Source organism: Ovis aries, chromosome 7, assembly GCF_016772045.2.
Source record: "Ovis aries strain OAR_USU_Benz2616 breed Rambouillet chromosome 7, ARS-UI_Ramb_v3.0, whole genome shotgun sequence".
Lineage (NCBI taxonomy): Eukaryota > Metazoa > Chordata > Mammalia > Artiodactyla > Bovidae > Ovis > Ovis aries.
In genome coordinates this window covers 25215177-25242976 of record NC_056060.1, presented here as the reverse complement: position 1 = coordinate 25242976, position 27800 = coordinate 25215177, and the positions used below count along the sequence as shown (strand labels likewise).

General features: G+C 38.6%; 2 protein-coding genes across 2 annotated transcripts; both read left to right on the top strand.

Moving 5' to 3' along the window:
- The first annotated feature begins 4029 nt into the window (after positions 1–4029).
- On the top strand, positions 4030–4983 carry LOC101119568 (olfactory receptor 11G2-like). The gene has a single exon (XM_042253107.1). It carries the CDS (start codon positions 4042–4044, stop codon positions 4981–4983), a length of 942 nt encoding a protein of 313 aa, XP_042109041.1. The 5' UTR covers positions 4030–4041.
- A 16446-nt stretch (positions 4984–21429) lies between these two features.
- On the top strand, positions 21430–27570 carry LOC101119313 (olfactory receptor 11G2-like). The gene is made up of 3 exons (XM_027970606.2): positions 21430–22352; positions 25348–25412; positions 27521–27570. Exons 1-3 carry the CDS (start codon positions 21430–21432, stop codon positions 27568–27570), a joined length of 1038 nt encoding a protein of 345 aa, XP_027826407.2.
- The last annotated feature ends 230 nt before the right edge of the window (positions 27571–27800 follow it).

Genomic DNA, 27800 nt, shown 5'->3' with positions numbered 1-27800 from the left:
ACAGATATGGTGAGTGACTGATGAACCTGTCGATTGAAACTCTAGCCATCTCTAAGAGACTAAAACTAAGGAAAAGATATTATTTCCTCCATCACTGGGGAAAATAAAAGCAACAATGAAGGAGATATCTCCAGAGGAGATAGGGAGTGAACAAGGGAATAACCAGCACAGACCTGTCTCCTGGCACAATCCTCCCAGAGGCAGTAAATGATTGCTCAAGGAGGACAAGCTGTGCTTATAATCCATGGATCCTAAAGCACATACATTCGCTGATCCCCGTCCAACCTACTTTTTAAACCTTCTCTCCCAGCTGCTTACTACAAAGACAACTGCTTCTAACTCAGAAAAGTCTGCAAAAAACTGAGAAGCTTCCGTTGAGAATCCCTTTCTTACTTCAGGGAAGAAGGTAATTCAGTTCTTAGAGGAGGAAAATATTAAAATATAGCTGGAGAATCTACATCTGTGGGGAAAAAAGTCTCCTGTTAACTCTGCCACAGTTTTACCCAAAACATCTAATATTTACCATATGTCAGATATTGAGAAGGTGCTTCCACCTTGTCAATTTATTATTCCATTCAATAGTTTTCATAACAACCCTCTGGGGAAGGTGTTATCATCTCCCTCTGACACTTGGGGAAACTAAGAGTCAAAAAATAACTGGCTTATAGAATTTGCCACGATAATGCAATGTTTAAGTGTTGGAATTCAAATCCTGGGCTCTTGTATCCAAATTCAGTACTATTTCTAGCATAACATAATTGCCTGCCACTCATCAGCAGTGGGTAAATACACTGCTTTGGGGCGTTTTAAAAAGTTTGAACAATAGGAGATATATATATATATATATATATATATATATATATATATACCCTATATATATTACTAGGCATTTTAAAACTATTCTTTCTGCAGTCTTCAAAATCCCCTCTGTAGTCGTATTCACTTCACCTTACAGAAAAGGACACCAAAGCATAGAGAGGTTAATACTTGGTCTAGCATCCATGGCTATAATGTGGTGGAAGCAGGCTTCAGACTCAGACAGTCCAGTTCTGGAAGCTGTGCTTCTGTATGGAGTAGCCTGTCCAGGCCAGCAAGGCAAAGGACTGTGCTCATAGGGAATCATCCAGGCTGGCTGCTGAGAGAAGTTAGTGAGGATACCAGGACTCCACTCCACTGTGGAAAACAAAACTCTATTGTTTTCAGGCTTGGAATATATTTCTTCCAAAATATCTTCTATGTATAGATATTGTTAAGGAAGCTTTTATTCTCTTCATTATAATGCATACATTTTCCAAAGTTTCAATAATAACCAAATTTTATAATCAGAAAAATAATTTTGAAAAGAGAGCAGTTTAAAAAGTTTATTAAAACTATTTTGTGCCACAATTTTAATAAAACAATGAAATCAACAGACAAGATTCTTGCCCTCATTTGGCTGGCAAAGATACACAAATAAGAAAAAATAATAATAATAATTTCAGACTTTGATAAGTATGAGGAAGAAAATAAATAGGAATTTATGAACAAAAGAATGACAGAGATACTTACAGAGGGTGTTCAGAAGAACAGAATAATTAGGGTGGAAAGTGAAAAATGGGCTCCAGATACATTTCCAGGTGAAGAGAACATTTAAAGCAAAGAACCTAGTCAGTAAAGAAGTTTCGTATTCCAGGATACAAAGAAGGCCCATGTAAATGAAGAAGGGGGAATAGGAAAAGACAGATCGGAAAAGGCAGAAGGGAAGAAAATGGTAAAATAGGTGGAAGTCAGATCATTCAGGGGCCCATAAAGCCAGGTCATTCAGGGGCCCATGTATCATAAAAGGGGGCTTGGATTTTATTCTAGGTTAAGTTATGGAATGTTTTTGCATAAGGAAATTGCATGATCTTATTTACACTTTTAAAAGGTCGGTCTGTCTGCTGTATAGAGAATTGATTGTATAGAAGCAAAGGCAGGAAGCAGAGAAATCATTTGGGAGATCTTTGCAGTAATTTAGAGAAATAATATGGGTAACATGAACTAGGAGGGTGCAGGGGAAAGAGAGAGAAGCAGATGCATCAGGGCTCAAGGCATATTTTAGAAATAAACAGAACTACAGCTGAACTGTGTATGAAGGATAGTAGAAAGAGAGATGTGCTATTAAAACATACACTTCAGCAAAGTGAATCAGCTATACATATACACATATACCCTTTTTTGGATCTCCTTCCCATTTAGGTCAACACCAAGCACTGGGTAGAATCCCCTGTGCTATACGGTAGGTTCTTATTAGCTATCTAGTTTATACATAGTAATGTATATATGTCAATCTTAATCTCTCAGTTCATCCCAACTCCACCTTCCCCTCCTTGGTATCCATACATATGTTTTCTATGTCTGTATCTCTATTTCTGCTTTGCAAATAAGTTCAGTGGGATCATTTTTCTAGATTTCACATAAAATTGATATAATATTTGTTCTTCTCTTTCTGATTTACTTCAATCTGTGCGACAGTCTCTAGATCCATCCATGTGTCTGCAAATGCTGCAATTTTGTTCCTTTTTATGGCTGAGTAATATTCCATTGTACCACATCTTTATCCATTCAGCCATCAATGGACATTTATTTTGCTTCCATGTCCTGGCTATTGTAAATAGTGCAACAGTGAACATTCAGGTGCAATGTATCTTTTTGAATTATGGTTTTCTCCTGGTATATGCCCAAGAGAGGGATTGCTGGGTCATACAGTAGCTCTAATTTTAGTTTTTAAGGAACTTCCATACTGTTCTTGATAGTGACTGCATCAATTTACATTCCCACCAACAGTGTAAGGGGGTTCCCTTTACTCCACACCTTCTCCAGAATTTATTGTTTGTAGATTTTTTGATGATGATCATTCTGACTGGTGTAAGGAGATACCTCATTGTAGTTTTGATTTGCATTTCTGTAATAGTGAGCAATGTTGAGCATTTTTCATGTGTTGATTGGTCATATGCATCTCCTCTTTGGAGAAATTTCTGTTTAAGTATTCTCCCCATGTTTTGATTGGGTTGTATGTTTTTTGAAATTGAGCTGCATGAGCTGACAGATAAATTTACAAGCTGAGCAAAAGCACATAGAAGCTGGAACTCATAATGCAGTCATCTACTCCCCCTCCCATTCTCACTCTAGCTGAAGCCAGCAAGGCACTGTGGTAATGCACATTAAGATAGATCATTGGAGTTCTTATTGAACACATGAGTACCCCTTGACCTGAGAATCAAGTAATATTGATTCTGACCCAGAAGAATGGGTTCCAAAGTGCTGTGTTCCCCAGCACAGCACTGCACTCTTATCACAGTGAATAGACAGAACTATTTCAACATGGTCATATTATTGATATATTAATTTTATCATTCAAGAACTCTGTTTAGATGGCCTCTTTCTTTGTGCTATTTTTTCAGGAAATTTTCCCCATCAAAGTTGGTTGATTTACTTATGAAATTGTCAGATAATGATACTAGAGAGAATGAATCAACAAGTTAGGTTGGAACATAGCCGAATGTCAATTTTTAAATGGCATCAAAAGTCAGACATGTTTTCCTGCTTCACAATCACATGATCCAATGAAGTACCTGTCTACAAGCAGCTGCATTAGGTGACAACTCAAGGAGTACATAGGAAATGCAGTTTTCCACTCATTATAAGAAAATTACAAAAACCCTTCTAAATGCAAGATCATGTACATTCCCAGTCATCACCATGACACTACTGTTTGACATAGCAATAACTTTAGCCTACCCTTAAGAAGGTTTTTGCCAAGAAGAACAATAACTCGATATATTTAGTTCAGAAAGAGAATTACACATTGCATTCTCCTACTGGGATAAGCTACATGAGGTATGGGTTTTAATCTCTTGTGTTCATTGCTGTATCCCCAGTATCTAAAAATACACACTCAATTATACTTAATTAATGACAAGTATATAAATCTCAGTTTCATGTTGGGACAAAGAAAATGAAAATATCCTCTGCTATTCCAGGGATATTCAGTAATTATGACCTTTCACAGCTCACAGACCCATGAAAATCTCCAACATACCCAACACCTCCAGCACCATCACTGGCTTCATCCTCTTGGGCTTCCCTTGCCCCAGGGAGGGGCAGATTCTCCTCTTTGTGCTCTTCTCTGCTGTCTACCTCCTGACCCTCATGGGCAATGGTTCTATCATCTGTGCTGTGTGCTGGGATCAGAGACTCCACACCCCCATGTACATCCTGCTCGCCAACTTCTCCTTCCTAGAGATCTGGTATGTCACCTCCACTGTCCCCAACATGTTGGCCAACTTCCTCTCTGACAACAAGCTCATCTCCTTCTCTGGGTGCTTTCTCCAGTTTTACTTTTTCTTCTCCTTGGGTTCTACAGAATGCTTTTTCTTGGCTATTATGGCATTTGATCGATACCTTGCCATCTGCTGGCCTCTACACTACCCCACTCTCATGACTGGGCGTCTCTGCACCAATCTTGTGATCAGCTGCTGGGTACTTGGTTTCCTCTGGTTCCCAGTCCCCATCATCATCATCTCCCAAATGTCCTTCTGTGGATCCAGGATTATTGACCATTTCCTGTGTGACCCAGGTCCTCTTCTTGCACTCACCTGTGCTAGAACCTCAGCAATGGAATCTTTTTGGGCAATCATAAGTTCTCTCCTCTTATTTATTCCTTTCCTCTGCATCATGGGGTCCTATGCTCTGGTCTTGAGAGCTGTATTGAAAGTCCCTTCAGCAGCTGGACAAAGGAAAGCTTTCTCCACCTGTGGGTCTCATCTGGCTGTGGTCTCGCTCTTCTATGGTTCAGTGATGGTCATGTATCTGAGCCCAACATCTGAGCATGATGCTGGAATACAGAAGCTTGTGACTCTGTTTTATTCTGTGGGAACTCCACTCATTAATCCTGTGATCTACAGTCTGAGGAACAAAGATATAAAATATGCCTTGCAGAAATTTCTGGAAATACAAAAATAAGAAACATGGTCAAAAAACAAAAGGGGAAATCTTTGGGCAACTGGGCTATCTTTATACTCTTCCAGGTTAAAAAGTCCTAAGTAAATAGCTAGTACCAACTCAATGTACATGAATCTGAGTAAACTCTGGGAGTTGGTGATAGATAGGGAGGCCTGGAGTGCTGCAGTCCATGAGGTTGCAGAGTCGGACATGACTGAGTGACTGAACTGAACTGAACACTTCGAGAATTGTTCATCCTATTATTGAACCTATTCATCATGGCTATTCATACTTTTCCCAAAATTTTTAGGAGAAAGGACTCAGAGACTTTATCCAACTCCCTCATTCTACAGATTATGAAGCTGAAGAATGGAAAATTTGAGTGATTTGCTCTGGTAATAACTTTAAAATGCCTAGAAAAATCTTTATAATTCTTATTCTACTCATAAAGAGAGCAATACATAATAAACTGTAAGAGAGTATTGGAGGTTTTGGCATTCTGGTGTACAGCCATCAAATATTCTTTCATCTAAGAGGGGAAAACATAAATTACTGATAAAAGTCTAAACTGGTGCAACTTCTACTTAGGACATTGCAAACAATTTCAGAAAATTTAAAATTCACATATCCATTATCCCAGCAATTGCACTCAGTCCTAGATACTCAATCTACACATATAATCATACATATGTGAAAAATGCATTTCTATAAACAACGCAAATGCCTATTTATTGAGACATATTTCAACATGTATGACATTCGTGCAATGGAATATGATGTAGCATTTCTTAAATGAGAGAATTTTAGATATACAGATATGGAAATACCTCCAACTTATATTTGTTATTAACTGAATAAATGATGCATAGTACATAAGTTGTCATTTATTGATGAGATTATAAATTTGTCCTCATGGTTTAAAAAAAAGGAATATTTTTCATAGGATAAATAAGAAACCTAACCATGGTTGCATTTGGCAAGAGGATGTCTTGAATTCAAGAGAAGGAAAAAAGACCTATTTTCACTCTTCAGTATCTTTAAAACAAAATTTTATAGCTAATAATGATAGCTCTACTGGTGAGTTTTCTGAGAACTGGAGCCTAAGAAACACTCGCCCACAATTCCTGGGTTTCTTGGGGAATCTATGGCAAGGCACTGGCTGTCTCCAATGCAAACAAAGGAGCCAGGACCCCAAAACCCACAAACACCATTTCATTCAGATTTCTTGGTTCTGGAGGGGAAATATGGGAAATTATTTTGTTCTCTGAAAATGTTTTCCAATTTCAAAATTGGGAAAGGAGTATGTCAAGGCTGTATATTGTCACCCTGCTTGTATAATTTATGTGCAGAGTACATCATGCAAAATGCCAGGCTGGATGAAGCACAAGCTGGAATTAAGATTGCCGGGAGAAATATCAATAACCTCAGATAAGCAGATACCACCCTTATGGCAGAAAGCAAAGAACTAAAGAGCCTCTTGGTGAAAGTGAAAGACAGCAGATTATTTAAAACTCAACATTCAGAAAAAGAAGATCATGGCATTTGGTCCCGTCACTTCATGGCAAATAGATGGGGAAACAATGGAAATAGTGACAGACTTTATTTTGGGGGGCTCCAAAATCACTGCAGATGATGACTGCAGCCATGAAATTAAAAGACACTTGCTCCTGGGAAGAAAAGCTATGACAAACCTAGACAGCATATTATAAAGCAGAGACATTACTTCACCAACAAAGATCCGTCTAGTCAAGGCTATGATTTTTCTAGTTGTCATGTATGGAAGTGAGAGTTGGACCATAAAGAAGTCTGAGAGAAAAAGAATTAATTCTTTTGAACTGTGGTGTTGGAGAAGACTCTTGAGAGTCCCTTGGACTGCAAGGAGATCAAACCATTCAATTTGAAAGGAAATCAACCCTGAATATTCATTGGAAGGACTGATACTGCAGCTGAAGCTCCAATACTTTGGCCACCTGATGCAAAGAACTGACTCATTGGAAAATACCCTGATGCTGGGAAGGATTGAAGGCGGGAGAAGGGTATGACAAAGGATGAGATGGTTGGATGGCATCACTGACTCAATGGACATGAGTCTGAGCAAGCTCCGGGAGACGGTGATGGACAGGGAAGCCGCGAGTGCTGCAGTCCATGGGGTTGAGGACTTGGACACAACTGAGCAACTGAACAACAATAACCCAAGATGTGTGGGGGGAAATAAAGTTTGTAAAAGTGTTTGTTAAAGTGTTCACCTAGTTCCACCAGGTGGCACTAACAGTAAAGAGCCCGCCTGCCAGTGTAGGAGAACTGGGGGACCTGCGTTCAATCCCTGAGTGTGGAAGATCCTCTGGAGGAGGGCATGGCAACTCACTCCAGTATTCTTGCCTGGAGAATCCCATGGACAGAGGAGCCTGTCCCTGGTGGGGACAGTTCACAGGGTCGCAAAGAGCCAGACACAACTGAAACGACTTAGCATGCATGTAAAGTGTTAATTAGTCTAGTTTCAGGGCTATTACATTTGTATTCCTTATTGTTCACTAATTCATTAAAAGCATTTAGTGAATACTTGTCATATATCAAGTATATATCTAGGAAATGAATCAGATAAGTCAGTAAGTCTCTCATGGAGTTGACAGTCTAGGATGAGAAAAAATTAAACTGTGAGATGTGCTATGACCAAGAAAGAGATTAGTTGTTACAGGAGTCAACTGGGGAACAGTATATGCAAACAGTGGAGAGGTAAGTGGTGAGAGAGCAGGAGAATCAAGTATTTGACACAGAAACTATAGCTCATGGACTACAGGGTAAAGGTAAAGATCAGGTGTGTCCCTGATAGACATTCATAGAAAGGGTCTCTGAGCCTCTTAAAGAAAACTTGTCTCATGGTTTACAGTGTACTGCTACTACAAGCAAGAGATATCTGACTGTATTACATGACAAAATAATTATTTTATTGTATAAAATATGATATAATAATAGTGTATTATATGATTTCCCTGAGGGTAGGAGGCAAGAAAGCTGAAAATTGCTTCAGCTCTTTGCACAGCTGCTTACATTCAGCATTTTATTTCAAATGCATTTGTAACATAATAATGTTTGATAATAAATATCCTAATTTTCTTTCTTATTTACATAATACTTGTTTATTTTAAACATTTATTTTTTAATTGAAGGATAATTTCTTTACAGAATTTTGTTGTTTTCTGTCAAACCTCAACATGAATCAGCCATAGGTATAAATATGTCCTCTCCCTTTTGAACTTCCTTCCCACCTCCCGCCCCATCTCACCCCTCTAGGTTGACACAGAGCCCCTGTTTGAGTTTCCTGAGCCATACAGCAAATTCCCATTGGCTATCTGTTTTACTTATGGTAATGTAAGTTTCCATGTTACTTTTTCCATGCATGTCACCCTCTCCTTCCCTCTCCCATGTCATATGCCTATTCTCTATGTCTGTTTTTCCACTGCTGTCCTGTAAATAAATTCTTCAGTACCATTTTTCTAGATTCTGTATATATGTGTTAGAATACGATATTTATCTTTCTCTTTCTGACTCACTTCACTCTGCATAATAGGTTCGAAGTTCATCCACTTCATCAGAACTGACTCAAATGAGTTCCTTTTTATGGCTGAGTAAGATTCCATTGTATGTACCACAACTTCTTTATCCATTCATCTGTCAGTGGAGATCTAGGTTGCTTCCATGTTCTAGCTATTCCAAATAGTGCTACAATGAGCAGCACTGTTTACTACACATGGGATACATGTGTCTTTTTCAAATTTGGTTTCCTTAGGGTATATGCCTAGGAATAGGATTGCTGGGTCATATGGTGGATTTATTTCTAGTTTTTAAAGGAATCTCCATACTGTCTTCCATAGTGGTTATATCATTTTAAATTCCCACCAGCAGTGCAAGAACATTCCTTTTTCTCCACATCCTCTCCAGCATTTATGGCATTTTAAACATTTTTTAAATAGTAAAGTATAAATATATATCAGTCACCTAAATTCCACTGTCCAGGGTTCCATATCATTAAATTTTAGTTATTCATCTCTTTAGATGTGTTTATGTGCATATGTATAATATAGAGAGAGTATATAATTTACATTAATGCATATGATTTTTATACATATGATTGTACACATACACATATATAATTTTACATATGGTCGCAACAGACAAGCTGTCTCTCTGCATGCCATCTTCATTTTTTTAATTTTCTTAAATTAATGTATTTATTTTAATTGGAGGCTAATTACTTTACAATATTGTAGAGGTTTTTGCCATATATTGACAGGATCAGCCATGGGTGTACATGTACATTTCTTTTCCTCTCTTGTCACCTTTATTCTTTCCCCACTTCTCTCCACAATTACCTCACACTCTAGTTAAATAATCAGTATGAATAATCTAATGTGTATCCTTCCACATTAATCTTAATGCACATGTAACTGTAGGCTTATACACACATTCACATGACTCTTTGTGACGCCATGGACTGTAGCTTGCCAGGCTCCTCTGTCCATGGGGATTCTCCAGGCAAGAATACTGGAGTGGGTCACCATGCCCGCCTCCAGGGGATCTTCCCAATCCAGGGATCCAACCCAGATCTGCCACATTGCACGCAGGTTCTTTACCATCTGAGCCACCAGGGAAGCCCTTATTCTAAACTACTTATACCTTTATTTTTATAAGATAGATTTCTAGGAATTGATGTATTGATATTTTTGGATCAAAGATCAGTACGCTTAATATTTAGATATTGTTAGGTTGCTTTCACTCAAGGCTATGCACAATCATGTTTCCACTATTAGTATCAGTACCCATTCACCCTTAGGAGCTAATAAAATTACTTTAAATTTTTCCAGTTTGGTGGGTTTAAAGAGACAGTCCACTTCTTTTACTAGTGATAGTTGAGCATTTTTTTCCTTATGACATTGGCCAGTGGATTTTCTCTACTTTTTGCTTGTTAACATTCTTTTCCATTTTTAATTTTTCATATTTTGCTCAAGAAAAAATTTTTTATGTATTTTCAATATTAACACTTTATCTGTCAAATATATTGCAAATATTTTTCTCTACCATTTCATTTTGTACTTATAGTATCTTTACTAAAATTTTATTACACATACTGAATATTTTTTCCTTGTACTAATAGCTGCTGCTGCTGCTAAATTGCTTCAGTCATGTCAGACTCTGTGTGACACCGTAGACGGCAACCCACCAGTCTCCCCTGTCCCTGGGATTCTCCAGGCAAGAACACTGGAGTGGGTTGCCATTTCCTTCTCCAATGCATGAAAGTGAAAAGTGAAAGTGAATTTGCTCAGTCGTGTCTGACTCTTAGCGACCCCATGGACTGCAGCCCACCAGGCTCCTCCCCCTACTAATAGCTAGAGATTTATAAAGAATAAAAATAAGTCAATTTGGATTGTCAAAAGAGGTTATTCTCCCATACACCAGAAAAAGGTGGCATTAGCTACAGGTCTATCCAAAGACAATTCATGAGCTCTGATTAATCCTCATTCCACAAAGATCTTTAAGATCCAGATTATTGTTGAGTAGGTTAGAGATTACAGGGTTTGAGATTGATTTCACTACAGAATACATCAATATCATGATGTGATTATTGTCTGCATTTTAACTGAACTCCTAGATGTAGAACTCAAGGAATGAAATATGTAATTTATGACTGGAATGAGGATACAGGACAGGGCATCAACGGGTCCACGTCACAAAGAAAGTTATAAATAATGTTAGGGAGAAATGAGAATTAAGCACATAAGGATATGAATGAGCAAACACAAGAACACTGGAATACGCAGAGCCACCCATGCTGGGACAGCAGATGTTCAGGTATGAGTCATTAGCAAAGAAAGAGAGAGCCAGTACCACTCAGTTGTGTATAGCGAAATGAAGCAGAAGTGAGGAAAGAAGCCAGAGAAGGATGGAGTGTTGGATTGAATATTGATAAATATGTTGTGAACTGTGCAGGCAACACACAGGAATGCAATCATTGCCCCAACAACTCACTGACACAAGCTCAAAGAGCAACGGACCCAAACACCTATGACCTAGGTTTGAGTTCTAGTTTTGTTATTTACTAGCTGTGTACTGTCAAAAAGTGATTAAAATCCTCTGAGCCTCAGTCTCCTCTATGTAAAAGATAAAATTAAATCTAACATTTTTAAAATCCACAAGCTGTTCTAATTACTGTTAAATCCTAAACAATTAGCATTTATTTTTATAAATGTTATTCTATATTTTTGCTTAGGCAGGGAATGGAGGAGAAGTTACACCAGAGGGGTTTATGGGCAGTCTTTAACTCACAACTCAACAAATCTAAAAAAGAAAATGTTTTACTTATTAAACTCATTTATTCATTAAGCTTATTTACTTATTAAGTTTATTTATAAATTAACTTTCTTTTAATCATTGGATGGAGATAAAGTGATAAACAAAAGATAGGGCTATCAACAGACAATCCAAAGCTTCCTCAAAGAATTAAAACTACAAGTACCATATGACCTAAGAATCCCTCTTCTAACTACTTATCCAAAGAAATTGAAATCAACAACCTTGAAGAGACATCTGCACTACCATGTTCATTGCAGCTCTATTCTCAATGTTTAAGATATGAAAACAACTTAAATGTCCATCAACAGATGTATACGTGAAGAAAATATGTATAAATATATATTATGTATGTATGTCTGGAAGAAGGAGGGCTTCCCTGGTCGCTCAGCTGGTAAAGAATCCACCTGCAATGCAGAAGACCCCGGTTCCATTCCTGGATCAGGAAGATCCCCTGCAGAAGGGATAAGCTACCCACTTCAGTATTCTTGGGCTTCCCTGGAGACTCAGACAGTAAAGAATCTGCCTGCAATGAGGGAGACCTGGGTTTGATCCCTGGATTGGGAAGATCCCCTGGAGGAGGGCATGGCAACCCACTCCAGTATTCTGGCTTGGAGAATCCTCATGGACAGAGGAGCCTGGCGGGCTACAGTCCATGGGGTCACAAAGATTAGGACACTGAGCAACTAAGCACACAGCATGGAAAGTGAAAGTTAAAGTCTCTCAGTCGTGTCCAACTCTTTGCCACATCATGGACCATACAGTTCATGAAATTCTCCAGGCCAGAATACTGGAGTGGGTAGCCTTTCCCTTCTCCAGGGAATCTTCCCAACCCAGGGATTGAAGCCAGGTCTCCCGCATTGCAGGTGGATTCCTTACCACAAGGGAAGCCTGCGGAGCATGGAAGAAGGCACGAAAAAAGGGGAGAAAGTGAGGCACTGAGGACAAAGAGAAAGAGGGACAGGGAGGGAGAAGAGGACAAGAGGGGGAAGGAGGGAAACAGAGAAAGGGAAAGGGAAGGAGAAAGGAGGAAAAAGAATGAAGAAAACGAGGAAAAGATTTACTCAAACCAACCCTGTGTGTGTGTGCTCAGCAGTATCCAATTCTTTGCAAACCCATGGGCTCCTATAACCAACCATAATGGGATTTAAAACCAGAAAATGATGAAGGGTAACCTGACACCAGACAGGAGTATGAAAAAATAGTGGTATCATTCTGTAATTGTTTATAGTATTGAATTAACCAGTGGTACAGACATTCTAGGAAAATGGTCTGTAACAACGTGACTTGAAAGCTCTTCAGAAACCAACTGGCTTGGCTACAGAATGAAATAATCTCTACTGCACATGCTCTACAAGAAAATGGATCTATACTTCAGACATCCGCCGCTGAGTCATGCAGCAATCTTGTGGGCTGTCTAAGAGAAGAGACATTATGCTCACATTATGCATTATGCTCACAAGTGGCATGTTAATCAAGATGTGTCCTCAGTGGAATATTATCTTTTGAAACTTCTCTTGTAAGAAAGTTTATTGCTAATAACCAATTAAGAGAAAAAAGTCAGTGACCTGTCACATGAATCCATTATTCCTTTACCTGGAATATCTACATGCAAGCTCCATCTTCCACAGTAAAAAGGCCTGACTGTAGATATGTGGTGTTTTGATGATAGTACTCCTTTTTTTTTTTAATTAAATTTAGGATTTAATTTTTTTAATTGAGGCAAAATTCATATAACATACAATCAGACATCTTAAAGTATACAATTTAGCGGTAGTTAGTGCATTCACAGTGTGGTGCAGCCACCACTCGTCTGTAATTTCAAAGCTTGTTCATCACCCCAGAATAACACCTCATATCCGTTACAGTAAGTCACTCCCCCCTCCTCACCATCCCCACGTTACCTGGCAGCCACTAATCTGCTCCCTGTCTCTATGGGTTTGACTATTCTGAACAGCCCCTATGAAGGAATCATACAATATGTAACTTTTTGTGACTGCCTTCTTTTACTAAGCATAAAGTTCCCAAAGTAGCCCAAGTTGTAGCATATTTCAGTACATCATTCCTTTTTGTGACTGAGTTAAACATTTTTTATAATAATTCATCTGTTTGATGATAGTACTCTTAAAGGAACCATTCTAATGAATAGCACCCACCTGACAATACCAATATTTAAGTTGTTAAAAAGCTTAATGGAAGAATATTTAAATTTGTTTGAAACTGGATACAAACTTGATTATCTAAAAAGTGTCATAAATTGTGGCTAGACCAAATATACCAGCCCCTATGTCTTTATTGGTGTCCCCCAAATAAATCCTGAGACAGAGATTCCAATGCAGAGTTCATTTATGTAATGAAGGGAAGACTGATAGAGAAAAGTCAAATAAGGAAGAGAAGTCTTCGGACAAAGGGTAAATAGTCAAATCAACTCCCATTGGACGTAAATGAAGCTAATCCCTCTGGAGGATCCCAAGGTAGGCAATTAGACATTCCAGACTTATCCCAATATTTTGCCAAAGGAGCTGGGATACTGATACTCCAATTCCAATTTGTCCATAGCTGAGGGTTTCAGGAAGTGTGGAGATCATTAACTTTCAGCTTGAAAGAATGAAAAATGGGCAGCCAAAGCAGGTTTTCCAGTTATGAAAAAACTCTCAGGCAAACAAATGTAGAAGCTTGAAGTTGCGCTGAAGTGGAAAGGAGGAGAAAATACAAAGGGAATATGGACCAGCAACCAATGAGCTCTGTTACAATGCACTAATACCACCTTCAAGAATTCTATGAGAAAACATTTTGAGCTGGGGAAACAATGACAAGAGAGGCTACAAAAAAAAAAAAAGAAAAGGAAAGGAAAGAAAGAAAGAAAGCAAAGAGAACACTTCATAAGTTATCTCCCTTCTGCATGATTAAGTTAACCTCCTGGGATCCTCACTCCACAGGGCTTAACTCTCCCATTGGTAGTCATTAATTCACAGTGTTCTTGTCTGCTTTTCAGAGGGTAAAATTATCCACCCCACCGAAATATATGATATTCCACTGTGTGTCTAAGCAATTTAATCCGACTGGGACACAAGGACTTCTGCAAGAAATAGTGGGAAAAAATGAAAAATATAAAACATGGACCTACTGTTTAGCACAGGAAACTCTGCTCAATATTATGTGGCAGCCTGGATAGGAAGGGACTTTGGGGAAGAATGGATACAGGTATATGTACAGCTTGATTCCTTTGCTGCCCATCTGAAAATATCACAACATTTTAAATCAGTTATACTTCAATATAATAAAATTAATATATATATATGTATATAATTACAACAGGGGTAACAATAGTTACAGCTGAATTGCAACTGTCTCTGTTTGCCAATTTCAAATCTCATGTTGTAAACAGAGAGAAACATCAAAGCAGTTCAAACAAGGAAGTTAAACAACCTGATAAGTCATTGATTTGAAACTCCTTCACAAATGAGACAGAGGGACAAGAAATGGGTTGTGCTAAAACACTGTACCTCTGTCAAGATGAGGAAGTCTTAGATCCAACTCCCTGATGCAACCCTGAGTAGAGCTAAGGAATGTTCGGCTCTGGCTTCTCTTGGACCTGAGTTAACCATCAAGACACCTGATTGAGACACCTGTTTGAGACTCACAGGCCTCAACCACAAATGAGAAAGGGTAGATCTATAAAAGAAGCAGGGAGGTCCTGGAAAAGGATTGATTCCTGGAGTAACTGCACAGCCCTCTATGGCTGAGGTCACATCATACCTCCAACCCATCTCTTCCTTCAGGAGAATCAGAGAAGACTTTGTTCCCCAAACCCATAATTGACAGCACTCACTAGAGGCCCAGGAACATCTTCCACATAACAGCCACCACACTGTGTTTTTTTAATAGACTTTCCCTTGAACAGCGCTCTGAGTTGGCTCATATTGGCAAAAGATTGATGAAATCTCATGCCATCACTGAGAAGTTTGGGGCTGGAAAAAGTAATGTTTTCTACTCTACTGGGAAACAAAGGTAGAAAAAGCATAGTCTCCTGAGAAGACAGGTCCCAGAGGAAGGGAATAACTAGTAAGAACAGTCTCCTAACACAGAGATCCTTCTGGAAGTGGTAAATAGATCCTCATGGATTCTCACTCTCTTGAGTCTCTGCTTATAATTTTCGCATTCTTCAGCAAGCCACAGAAAGATCTTCACCCAGTTTCTATTCCTTCACCCCTTGATGGTTTCTGTAGGGAAGACCAACTCTCCTCTCCAGGAAGACCAGACACTCAGAGAAACTTCAGGTCTGGATGATCCTCTTGTTCAAGAAAGGAGATGATATAATGCTTAAAGGAGAAATAAATACAACAGAGTGAGAAAACTACTATCCTCTAAATAAGGCTTCCTTTTACTTTGCTTCAGCTGTATATTATACAGCTAAAAATTCCTATGCGTTACAGTGTGTCAGGCCCTAGACAAGGTTTCACATGTTTATCATTCAGAGTCCTCAGTAGTTTGGTGAAAGTGCTACTGTACCCATTTTACAGTTGGAAGAACTAGAAATAGTTTATATGTTGTATATCATACCCTCAACTCCTTATTCCAAATCCTTTGCTCTTCTATTATGCTTCAACTGCCTACCACTTCTCAGAAATGAGAGTTTTTCTTGTTTTCAAAAGCATTGCAGAAATGGGACAGCTGTGACATCTCCTGACCAAACCAAATGAAGCAGATGGATGTGCTATTGTGAGAGCAGGGCATGATGCTTCTACCCTGTTGTGCCTCTGTGGACTAGCCCTGGGAGAAAAGCAAAATTTCAGAGAAATATCTTTCCTTCATCTTATATATTACATCTGAGAATCTGGCTAATCTAGATTGGGTTTAACCCAACCTTTCCAAGATAGCATGGAGGTCAGGGAGTAGTTTATCTTGCTTGGCTTTGTTAATAAACTCAGTCCCAACATCCTGCATGCATAACACAAATTTGACACCACTGTATGCATATTCCCACTCCCTCTGCCACAGAACTTTCTGCAGCTAATTCAGGGGAACTGTCCTGCCTCTCTGGACAGCTCCAGCTTACCCTTGTGTCAGGTGAACACCACAGCTCTTCTGTACAAAGGAGTGAAGTAATAAAAGGTGAGTAGCAAATGACATGTCTTATTCAAAATATCTTTTTTACACCCACTGACAATTTATAGTTACATTGAGCATGAAATGGTGATGAAACACAGAGAATCATTTTTTCACACTTATCTGATTTTCTGAGGCAGCTTTGTCAGACTCTCAAAGTAGGAGAATTGCCCTAGAGGGAATCACCTGGATATTTTTGCCTCATGTAAATGTGACAAACTAATGGATTTTCTTATCTGGGAGATAAATGTAAACAAATTATCACCTCTAGATCTATAAAACCTTCATATCATGTGTACTTGTAGTATACTTGGAGTAGGGGTAAGCATGTTATAATGAAAGGTTATTAAAAATTATATAACCCTACTCCCTTTTCACATAAAGAAACCAAAGTTTAGAGACAGTAGAAGACTCCACTAGAGCCGCTGAGCAACTCTGTCATGATGCTAAACCTGGAATTTCCAACCTACCCTCCCTATCTCCTATTTTAACCTCTACAGCTGGAGACCATTATTATCTCTAGCAATACAGAGTAAGCCACCTGGGGTGGGACATGTTGTTCCACACAGAACCTTACCTCCCATTAGTTCCTTTGAATGGATTCCTCTCATGTCTGGGCCAATACTCTCATAGTCTCAGATCATTTGGAGCCCTTTCTTATATAATTTATTTCCTAAAACTTCATCTCACAGGCTCTTTGAAGCTCAAAGAAAGTAATTGGTAGATATCTCCATATTATCTATCCATATTCTCTATGTTGGTAACAGTGAGGACAATCATTTCTCTCAAAAAAAATAACAAATATATACTATCTTCCTCATACTGTGCTGAGAACTAGGAATTAAGAATGACCATGGAGGACAACAAGAACAAAAAACCCTGGGTCAGAAAAGTACTTGGCTATTTCTAGAAACTGAAAGAAGGCCAATGTTATATTACCGAAGTGCTGTGGGGAAGAGGGAAGCCGTGCATGCATGAGCGTGTGTGTGTGTGTGTGTGTGTGTGTGTGTGTGTGTGTGTGTGTAGAGACAGAGAGAGAAAGAGGCAAATGGCTTTGGAAGCTCATCTTTTTTATTAAGCTAAAGCTGGCCCAAAGGTGCTACCTGAGAAGATTAGGCTGATTCTAGCTGCCTCTAGTGGTCTCCTCCCTTTCTATCTAATAAGATTCTTGCTGGACCAAGGAGCTTCTCTTGTGCCACAGTACAGTGATGATCGTTGCTTTCCTATCCTTAAAAATGCATGAAACAGGAGCCAGCAAGTTATGGCCAATGGCCCAGATCTGGCCTGCTGCCCATTCTTGTATAGACAGTGAGCTAAGAATTCTTATATTTTGAATTTAAATTAAAAAATCAATAGAGGACTAACTTTCTGTTAGTCAGAAACGGTGTTAATGTAACACATCAGTTATATTAAATTCAAACTTCAGAGTCCTTTGCAAAACAGAATGTGTGTTTCTATGTGTGTGTGTATGTATGTGTTTGAGAGATATAGTATGTACATGATTGATTAATACAGTCATGAGATGAGGTGGGAGATGTTACAAGGGGTCATCTAATAGTGTGGTTTGAAGATTTTATTTTCAGTGCTTTGGGAAGCTAAGTGAAGTATGCGCACAGGAAAAGGGACTGATCTGAGTTTCTTTTTTAGAGTACTCTGGCCATGACAGGGATAACACACTATCTAGAGGCAAGGGTGAAACAGGAAGCCAGTGAGGACAGTATCACAGTGATCCAGGGAAGAAAAGATGATAGCTTAAACAAGAGCGTGTTAGACATGAGAAAAACTAACAATAATTTCTGATGGAATCAATGTGAGGGTTAGATAATGGAGAAAAACTACACTGACATAAATTTCACCAAAAAAGTTATTCAGCATTCAATTGAAGAGGTCAGTTATGACCTTATATGATTGTTGAGCAGATGCTTACTCCTAAAATGAAATTTCAGGAATATCAGCAAAGCAAACCTGGTCAAAAACACTTAACAATTGTTTTTAATTGATCATAATTCTTTCCTCTGAATCAGTACAAGAATTATAGACTTATGCTTTTTTTTTGCACAGACACAGACTTTGTTAGGACATTTCATAATGAGCATCAGCCTGCAGTGTTAATGTGGAGCAAAGGATTCTGGCAAAGTTAGGATTAATCCTGGCTGGCAAATCTAGATTTATCTTTAGATTCTAAAATACTTAGAACTCATTAAGGACCTTTTCACATAGCAGAATTATTCTTTTGAGTCCCTAATTTTATTCTTTACAAATCAATGGGCTCATGCAACTAATATAACTTTGTAAACACACTACAAAAGCCAGGGGAAGAAGCAATAAAAGGGTAAATGAGTACTGTCATTGCTCATGAGTGCAACTGGTACAGAGTGACTTAAAAGTCCCTCAGATATTAAAAGTCACTGCTGTCTTCCTTCAACTCTCCTTTATAAAAAAAAAAAATAAATGTGTGGCCTCAGAAATTTACTGGACCCCTAAAAGCAGAAGAGAAAAAGATAGTAAATGGAATTGCATGGGATAGGTACCAGAACCTACACACTCTCCCCCTCACCAAATAGAGTCCATTAAATCTAATTCCAGTCCAGTTATATAAAGACAATCTGCCAGATCTGCAAGAATTTTATTGGCCTCAAGCATCCCTTATGCAATAGGAATCATGGAATCTTGTTTAAAATGACCCAGAAAGGGTTTTTTAAGAATATGTATTGTATTATAATCTCTGCCACAGCTTTGTTCCCCTGCCTCCAACCAACACAATTGTATTCCTCCTCCAACACATCATGTAAGCAGCCACACCTTTACATGAGAAGGGATGACACCTTGCTGCCACCACCTTTTGCTCCTGATCCTGGAGGTTTCTCAAAAATTGACTATTTCTGATAGGAAATTATTAGACTTCCTGAGTCCCTGTATCAAACTTCAAAAAGTAAAATATGGATTTACAATAGAACAAAGGGTAGGGAATATAGATTTTCTTTATATTGCACATTTAAACATTATCTTACAGGGTTCTGATTTATTTCAAGATCAATGTGCAAGATTATTTAGCAAAAGTATTCTGATTTAGAACAACAGAAAAAGACATGTTGCAGATATACAAACTTTAAAAGCTACTCTGCCTTGAGATGCTCCAAGTAGTTATTGGAGGATAAGCAAAATTTTAGTTTTGAATCCTTACAAATCCACTGCTATTTGAATATTTAGAATTCCTTGTTATCAGTAATATTCATAGCTCATATCATTGGGATAGAAATATATCAATAATTGTAGCTTATAAAACTTCATATCTCTGTTCCAGGTAAGTGCAGACCTGTTTCACATGCTCTGTTAATAATTCTTACACACATGTCCACTGAGAATGACTAGGATTGCCTTTTTAACACAATAGAAATCAAGGCTAATTTCCTCTAGTTGATCTGATGATTGCGATCTGATGATTATAGATGATTAGTGTAAAACATTATGAAATTAATAATTTAAATCATTTAGTTTGAAATAAAGGCTGCTTCAAAAGTCACATGAAGAAGTAATTCAAAAAGTTCCATCAATTTGTGTTGCATGGCAACATAGGTCTTTCCAGTAACTACTTGGAGCATCTCAAGGCAGGGTAGCTTTTAAAGTTTGCATATCTGCAACATGTCTTTTTCTGTTGTTCTAAATGAGAATACTTTTGTTAAGTAATCTTGAACATTGATCTTGAAATCAATCAGAACCCTGTAAGATAATGTATAAATGTGCAACATAGTTTGACTTAACTTCTGGCACAACTACCATGATGTCACCTCTTTGAAAAGTGGAAGAAATCCATTCCATTTTTGTGACAATAGACCAGTAGGTTGGTTGGTAGATAGATCAATAGATAGACTCTATTAAATGTAATATTTGTATGCATACATGGTAAGTCACTTCAGTCATGTCTGACTCTTTGTGACCCTATGGACTGTAGCCTGCCAGGGTTCTCTATCCATGAGGATTCTCCAGGCAAGAATACTGGAGTGGATTGCCATGCCCTCCACCAGCGGATCTTCCTGACCCTAGGATTGAGCCCTTGTCTCTTATGGCTCCTGCATTGGCAGACGGGTTCTTTACCACTAGCGCCACCTGGGAAGCCCTAAAGGTAATATACTTATATGTATATTCTCTATTCAGTTCAGTTCAGTCGCTCAGTCATGTCCGACTCTTTGCGACCCCATGAAGCGCAGCACGCCAGGCCTCCCTGTCCATCACCAACTCCCAGAGTCCACTCAGACTCACGTCCATCGAGTCGGTGATGCCATCCAGCCATCTCATCCTCTGTCGTCCCCTTCTCCTCCTGCCCCCAATCCCTCCCAGCATCAGTCTTTTCCATTGAGTCAACTCTTCACATGAAGTGGCCAAAGTACTGGAGTTTCAGCTTTAGCATCATTCCTTCCAAAGAAATCCCAGGGCTGATCTCCTTCAGAATGGACTGGTTGGATCTCCTTGCAGTCCGAGGGACTCTCAAGAGTCTTCTCTATTAAGTCTATATAATCTTCAAATACCACTACAACACTTTACTAGAAAGGTTTATCTATTCTGACCAGAAATTTTATGGAATCCAAGATGAAAATATAAATGAGAATAAAGAGGAAACCCAGGTCAATATTTCATCTTTCAAGAAAAAATTATTGATATGTTATATAAATTATTGATATAAGCCTTTATGGGCTTCCCAAGTGGCACTAATGGTAAAGAATCTGCCGGTCAATGCAGGAGACATAAAAGATGTGGGTTCGATCCCTGGGTTGGGAAGATCCCCTGGAAAAGAGCATGACAACCCATCCTAGTATTCTTGCCTAGAGAATTCCGTGGACAGAGGAACCTGGCAGGCTACAGTCCCTAGGGTTGCAAAGAGTTGGACATGACTAAAGTGACTTAGCACTCAGGCATGCAAGTTCTTATATCTTTCCCAAGATTATTTAAGTATAAATCTGAGTCCTCATGTCTCTATACAAACTCATTTGATATTTGCTGGTCTTTTCCAGATCCATGAAAATCTCCAACACCCCCAACAACTCCAGCACCATCACTGGCTTCATCCTCTTGGGCTTCCCTTGCCCCAGGGAGGGGCAGATTCTCCTCTTTGTGCTCTTCTCTGCTGTCTACCTCCTGACCCTCATGGGCAATGGTTCTATCATCTGTGCTGTGTGCTGGGATCAGAGACTCCACACCCCCATGTACATCCTGCTCGCCAACTTTTCCTTCCTGGAGATCTGGTATGTCACCTCCACTGTCCCCAACATGTTGGCCAACTTCCTCTCTGACAACAAGCTCATCTCCTTCTCTGGGTGCCTTCTCCAGTTCTACTTTTTCTTCTCCTTGGGTTCTACAGAAAGCTTTTTCTTGGCTATTATGGCATTTGATCGATACCTTGCCATCTGCCAACCTCTACATTACCCCACCCTCATGACTGGACGCCTCTGCACCAATCTTGTGATCAGCTGCTGGGTACTTGGTTTTCTCTGGTTTTTGATTCCTGTCATCCTCATCTCCCAAATGTCCTTCTGTGGATCCAGGATCATTGACCATTTCCTGTGTGACCCAGGTCCTCTTCTAGCACTCACCTGCAAAAAAGCTCCTGTGATGGAGCTTGTCTTCTCCACTCTAAGTCCTATTCCCCTCATCATTCTCTTTCTCTTCATCATGGGGTCCTATGCTTTGGTCATAAAAGCTGTATTGAAAGCTCCTTCAGCAGCTGGACAAAGGAAGGCTTTCTCCACCTGCGGGTCTCATCTGACTGTGGTTTCACTGTTCTATGGCTCAGAAGTGGTCATGTATGGGAGCCCAGCATCTGAGCATGGTGCTGGAATGCAGATGACTGTGACTCTGTTTTATTCTGTTGTCACCCCACTTCTTAATCCAATAATATATAGTCTTAGGAACAAAGATATGAAAAAGGCCTTGAAGAAATTTCTGAAACCATAAAACTATTCTTGATAGTTTGGTATTCTTGATAGGTTCTTGATCATTTATCCTGTTTCTTCATATGCTTCCATATTTTTAATTGAATGTTGCACATTATATTTTTGACATTGTAAAGACAATGGATATAGTAATGCAACAAAGGTTAAATTTTCCTCAAGTAGCAGATAGAGTAAAAACAGATCAGTTTGATCCCATTTAAGGATTCATGTTGTAAAAATAACCTAAACCACTTTTGCTCTTATTTCTGGAATGTGACTCTTACTCAGGAATATGACCTTTCTGAGATCTCAGCTGCAAACCTGAACTGTTTTTAGGATACCTCCACCTTAGCAATCCCTGAATTCCTATTTTTGTACTCTGAAAAATCATGACTCCTAAAACATCTCTCAGCACTTTAGACTCCCAATTTCTGCTTTCTACTAGATTTTTTTTGAAATCTCATCTTGTATATGAATGGCTAGTTGAGAAATCAAAAATGCCTTGAAAGGAGATTATATTACCCTTTGATCTTCCTTCTCTGTGGTCCTCCTTTTCCAGAATTTGTTTCTCAAACCCCAACTGCCTTACTGGCTATAGCACCAAACCTTTATTTCCTCAGTTCAGTCTGAGGAAAATCTACTGCTTTTTGCTGAGACAGTATTCTTTTTTCACACCAATCTTTCCTTATGCCTTCCTATCTACATTGTCCTGCCCTACTGATTGCTATTCCTCAGGGGAAAACCCCCAAGGTGAATGTGGAACTCATCTCCTTGTTGCTCCCTTCTTGGAATTGTATCCCCTGAAGTCTTTTCTGTGTTAACTGCTGTCTAGTGCCTTAGAATGTTCTTTTTATGTATTTTGTCAAGGTTTTATAGTTATTTTTTGTAGAATGATTAGTTTAATGCAAGCTGTTTAGGCATGACCATAGTCAGAGACTCTTGTCTTTATATTTAGATTCCAGACATTCTCATTACTATTCTCAGTTTCAGAAGATGATCTATAAGATAAATATGCAAAAACCCTCAAAACAAAGAACAGTGAACACAGGGACTGGTACAAACGCAAATCTAGGAAGTAGATCTGCTTTTTTTCAATGCAGGCAGCTCCAGATTCCTGGGGCAGAGGCGAGGGCAGGGGAGGGGAGTTTACTTACAGTAAGATATGAAAAAGCAGAAACACAGAGAACAGATTTAGGCCGTTTTTTCATTGGTATATAGTTGATTTGCAATCTTATATCAGTTTCCGGTGTACAGCATAGCAATTCAGTATTTTTACAGATTACACTATAAAACTACTGAGCATTTTACTCAATGTTCAAACTACTGCACAACTGCACTCATCTCACATGCTAGCAGAGCAATGCTCAAAATTCTCCAAGCCAGGCTTCAACAGTTCATGAATCAAGAACTTTCAGATATTCAAGCTGGACTTAAAAAAAGCAGAGGAACTAGAGATCAAATTGACAACATACACTGGATCATAGAGAAAGCAAGAGAATTCCAGAAGAACCCCTACTTCTGCTTCATTGACTACGCCAAAGCCTTTGACTGTGTGGATCACAACAAACTCTGGAAAATTCTCAAAGAGATGGGAATACCAGACCACCTGACCTGCCTCCTACAAAACCTGCATGCAGGTCCAGAAGCAACAATTAGAGCTAGATATGTAATGGACTGGTTCCAAATTGGGAAAGGAGTACAGCAAGGTGTATATTGTCACCCTGCTTATTTAAGTTAAGTGCAGAGTACATCATGCGAAATGCTGGGCTGGATGAAGCACAAGCTAGAAATAAGATTGGCAGGAGAAATATCAATAAACTCAGATATGCAGATGACACCACCCTTATGGCAGAAAGCAAAGAGGAGCTGAGGAGTCTCTTGATGAAAGTAAAAGAGAAGAGTGAAAAAGATGGTTTAAAAGTCAACATTCAGAAAACTAAGACAATGGCATCTGGTCCCATCACTTCATGGCAAATAGATGGGGAAACAATGGAAATAGGGAAAGACTTTATTTTGGGGGGGTCCAAAGTCAGTACAGATGGTGACTGCAGCCATGAAATCAAAAGATGCTTGTTCTTTAGAAGAAAAGCTCTGACAAACCTAGACAGCACATTAAAAAGCAGAGATATTACTCTACCAACAAAAGTCCAGATAGTCAAAGCTATGGCTTTTCCAGTAGTCATGAATGAATGTGAGAGCTGGACTATAAAGAAGGCTGAGCACCAAAGAATTGATGTTTTTGAACTGTGCTGTTGTAGAAGACTCTTGAGAGTCCCTTGGACTGCAAGGCGATCAAACCAGTCAGTCCTAAAGGAAATCGATCCTGACCATTCATTGGAAGGACTGATGCTGAGGCTGAAACTCCAATACTTTGGCCACCTGATGCAAAGAGCTGACTTATTAGAAAAGACCTTGATGCTGGGAAAGATTGAAGGCAAGAGAAGAAAGGGACAACAGAGGACAAGATGGTTGGATGGTGTCACTGACACAATGGACATGAGCTTGAGCAAGCTCTAGGAGATGGTGAAGGACAGGGAGGCCTGGCTTGCTGCAGTCCATGGGGTCTCAAGGAGTCAGACATGATTGAGCAACTGAACAACAACAACATAGATTATACTCCATTATAGGTTAATACAAGATAATGGTAATAATAATACTTGTACCAAAAGCACAAACAACAAAAGAAAAAATCAACAAATGGGACAATATAAAATTCAAAACCTTCTGCAAAACAAAAGAAACAATTAACAAAATGAGAAAACACCCTACTACTGAATGGAAGAAAATACTTCAAACCATGTAACAGATAAGGGGTTAATATCCAAATAAAGAACTGAGTCACCTCAACAATAAAAAACAGAAAACTTGGCTGAAAAGGGGCAAGATATGAATAAATATTTTTCTAATTAAGTCATACAGTTGGCCAATAGGACATGAAAAGATGTTCAACTTACATAATCCTCAGAGAAATGCAAATCAAAACCACAGTGAGATATCACCTCACACTGGTCAGAATGGCTATCATCAAAAAGATAAATAATCAGTGGTGGCCAGGACATGGGAACACTTGTACACTGTTGATAGGAATATAAACTGGTGTAGCCACTATAGAAAACTGTATGGAGGGAGTCCCAAAAACTAAAAATAGAACTACCATATGATCTTGCAGTTCTACTCCTGGGTGTTTATCTAAAGAAAATAAAAACACTAATTCAAAAACATAAATTCACCCAAATGTTCTTAGCAGCAATATTTACACGAGCCATGATATGGTAGTAGCCTAAGTGTTTATGATGTGCAGATGAATGAATAAAGAAGATAAGAGGTGTGTGTGTGTGTGTGTGTGTGTGTGTGTGTGTGTATACAGAATAGAATACTAAGCAGCTAAAAATAGAATGAAATTTTGTCATTTATAACAACATAGATGGACCTGGAGGATATTATGCATAATAACTCAGAGAAAGACAAATACTGAGTATTATCATATATATCTGGAATCCCAAAACTAAAAAAAAAATGAATGAATATTTTGAATGAATGTAAAAAAACAGAAACACATTCATGCATTTGGAGAACAAACTAGTGGTTACCAGTGAGGAGAGAGAAGGGGAGGGTATTATACCTATTTGTAATAGGTACAAACTACTGTGGTGTTGGAGAAGGCTCTTGAGAGTCCCTTGGACTGCAAGGGGATCCAACCAATCCATTCTGAAGGAGATCAGCCCTGGGATTTCTTCAGAGGGAATGATGCTGAAGCTGAAACTCCAGTACTTTGGCCACCTCGTGCGAAGAGTTGACTCACTGGAAAAGACTCTGATGCTGGGAGGGATTGAGGGCAGGAGGAGAAGGGGATGACAGGATGAGATGGCTGGATGGTATCACTGACTCGATGGATGTGAGTCTGAGTGAACTCCGGGAGTTGGTGATGGTCAGAGAGGCCTTGCGTGCTGCGATTCATGGGGTCGCAAAGAGTCGGACACGACTGAGCGACTGAACTGAACTGAACTGAACTGTGCATAAAATAAGCTACAAGAACACATTGTACAGCACAAGGAGTAGAGCCAATATTTTATAACAACTTTACATGGAGTATATTATATTCAAAATACTCAATCATGATGTTGTACACCTGAAACTAATATTATAAATCAACAGTACCTCAACTTTAAAAAATGGGATGGGAAGGGAAAAAAAAGAAAATGACTTGGCTCTCATAGCCAGAACCAGAAAAAAAGTAGCTGTATCTTTTCTCAATTATAATAAATGCTTATTATTATAATTATTAAACAAGAGAAAAAGTATAAAAATATTTAAAATTAAAAGTTATATAAACCCATCACCCTCAGGTAAACACCATTAATATTTAAGTGAACAATCTTTCATGTATTATTTTATGCACATACACACACTCATATAAGCTGATTTTCTACAAGTCGGATATTGTACATGCTGTTTTTATGACAGAGTCCTTTATTTTTCTCCTTACCACTCCCTACTACCATCACTTCACCCACAATCTAGTTTTCACATATCCTATCTCCACTAGATCAACAGTAATAACAACCTAGTATGCATGCTTCATACTATTCTCCAAGATCCTAATTATATAAAAATATTTAATTATATATAAGGATTTTTTTCATTATCTTTCAAAAAACAAATCACTATTATATATGTTTCCATACAAAGTGCTCTTACATTTAGCCTTATAATGTGCAATTATCTCCAAGTTTGATACCTGGGTCAGAAAGATTCCCTAGGGAAGGAAATGACAACCTACTCCAATATTCTTATCTGGGAAATACCAAGGAGAGAAGAGTCTGGTGAGCTACAGTCCATGGACTCACAAAGTAGTCAGACATGACTTAGTAACTAAACAACAGCATTAAGCATACCACATATGTTCATTTTCTATAGTAGGCTAGAGATATATAACTAATAAACCAGTCTTCCACAGGACGCTTCTATAGGAAAAACTATTCATGAGTTTTGGTTAATACTCATTCCATAAAAGCCATGACTGAGAACAAGTTTCATATTCTTACTGAGAAGGTTTGAGGAAACTGAAGATTAGAGTCTTTATAGAGTCTTTATCATGATAATCAAGTAAATTATTGTCTGCATTTCTACTAAATCCAGCTAACTCACAATGTGCCTGAAATGAACTTCCACTTTAGCCATTCAAGAATTGTACAGCCTCAAGTACACCATTAGTATCTTTTTATAAATGAGGTAACTAAGCCTTGACTGAGTAAGTAAGTTTACCAAACAGTTAAGAGTGTTGGAACCAGGTTGGATTAAAGAACTATGATTCCAGAAACCATACGATAAACTGTTATGCTATGGTGTCTCCTGATGTTAGGTTATCATATGTAAGCTTCCAAGTTAAGCATTTTATATATGCTATCTTTTTTAGTCTTCATTATGACATTATATGAGCCATTACTATTTCACCTG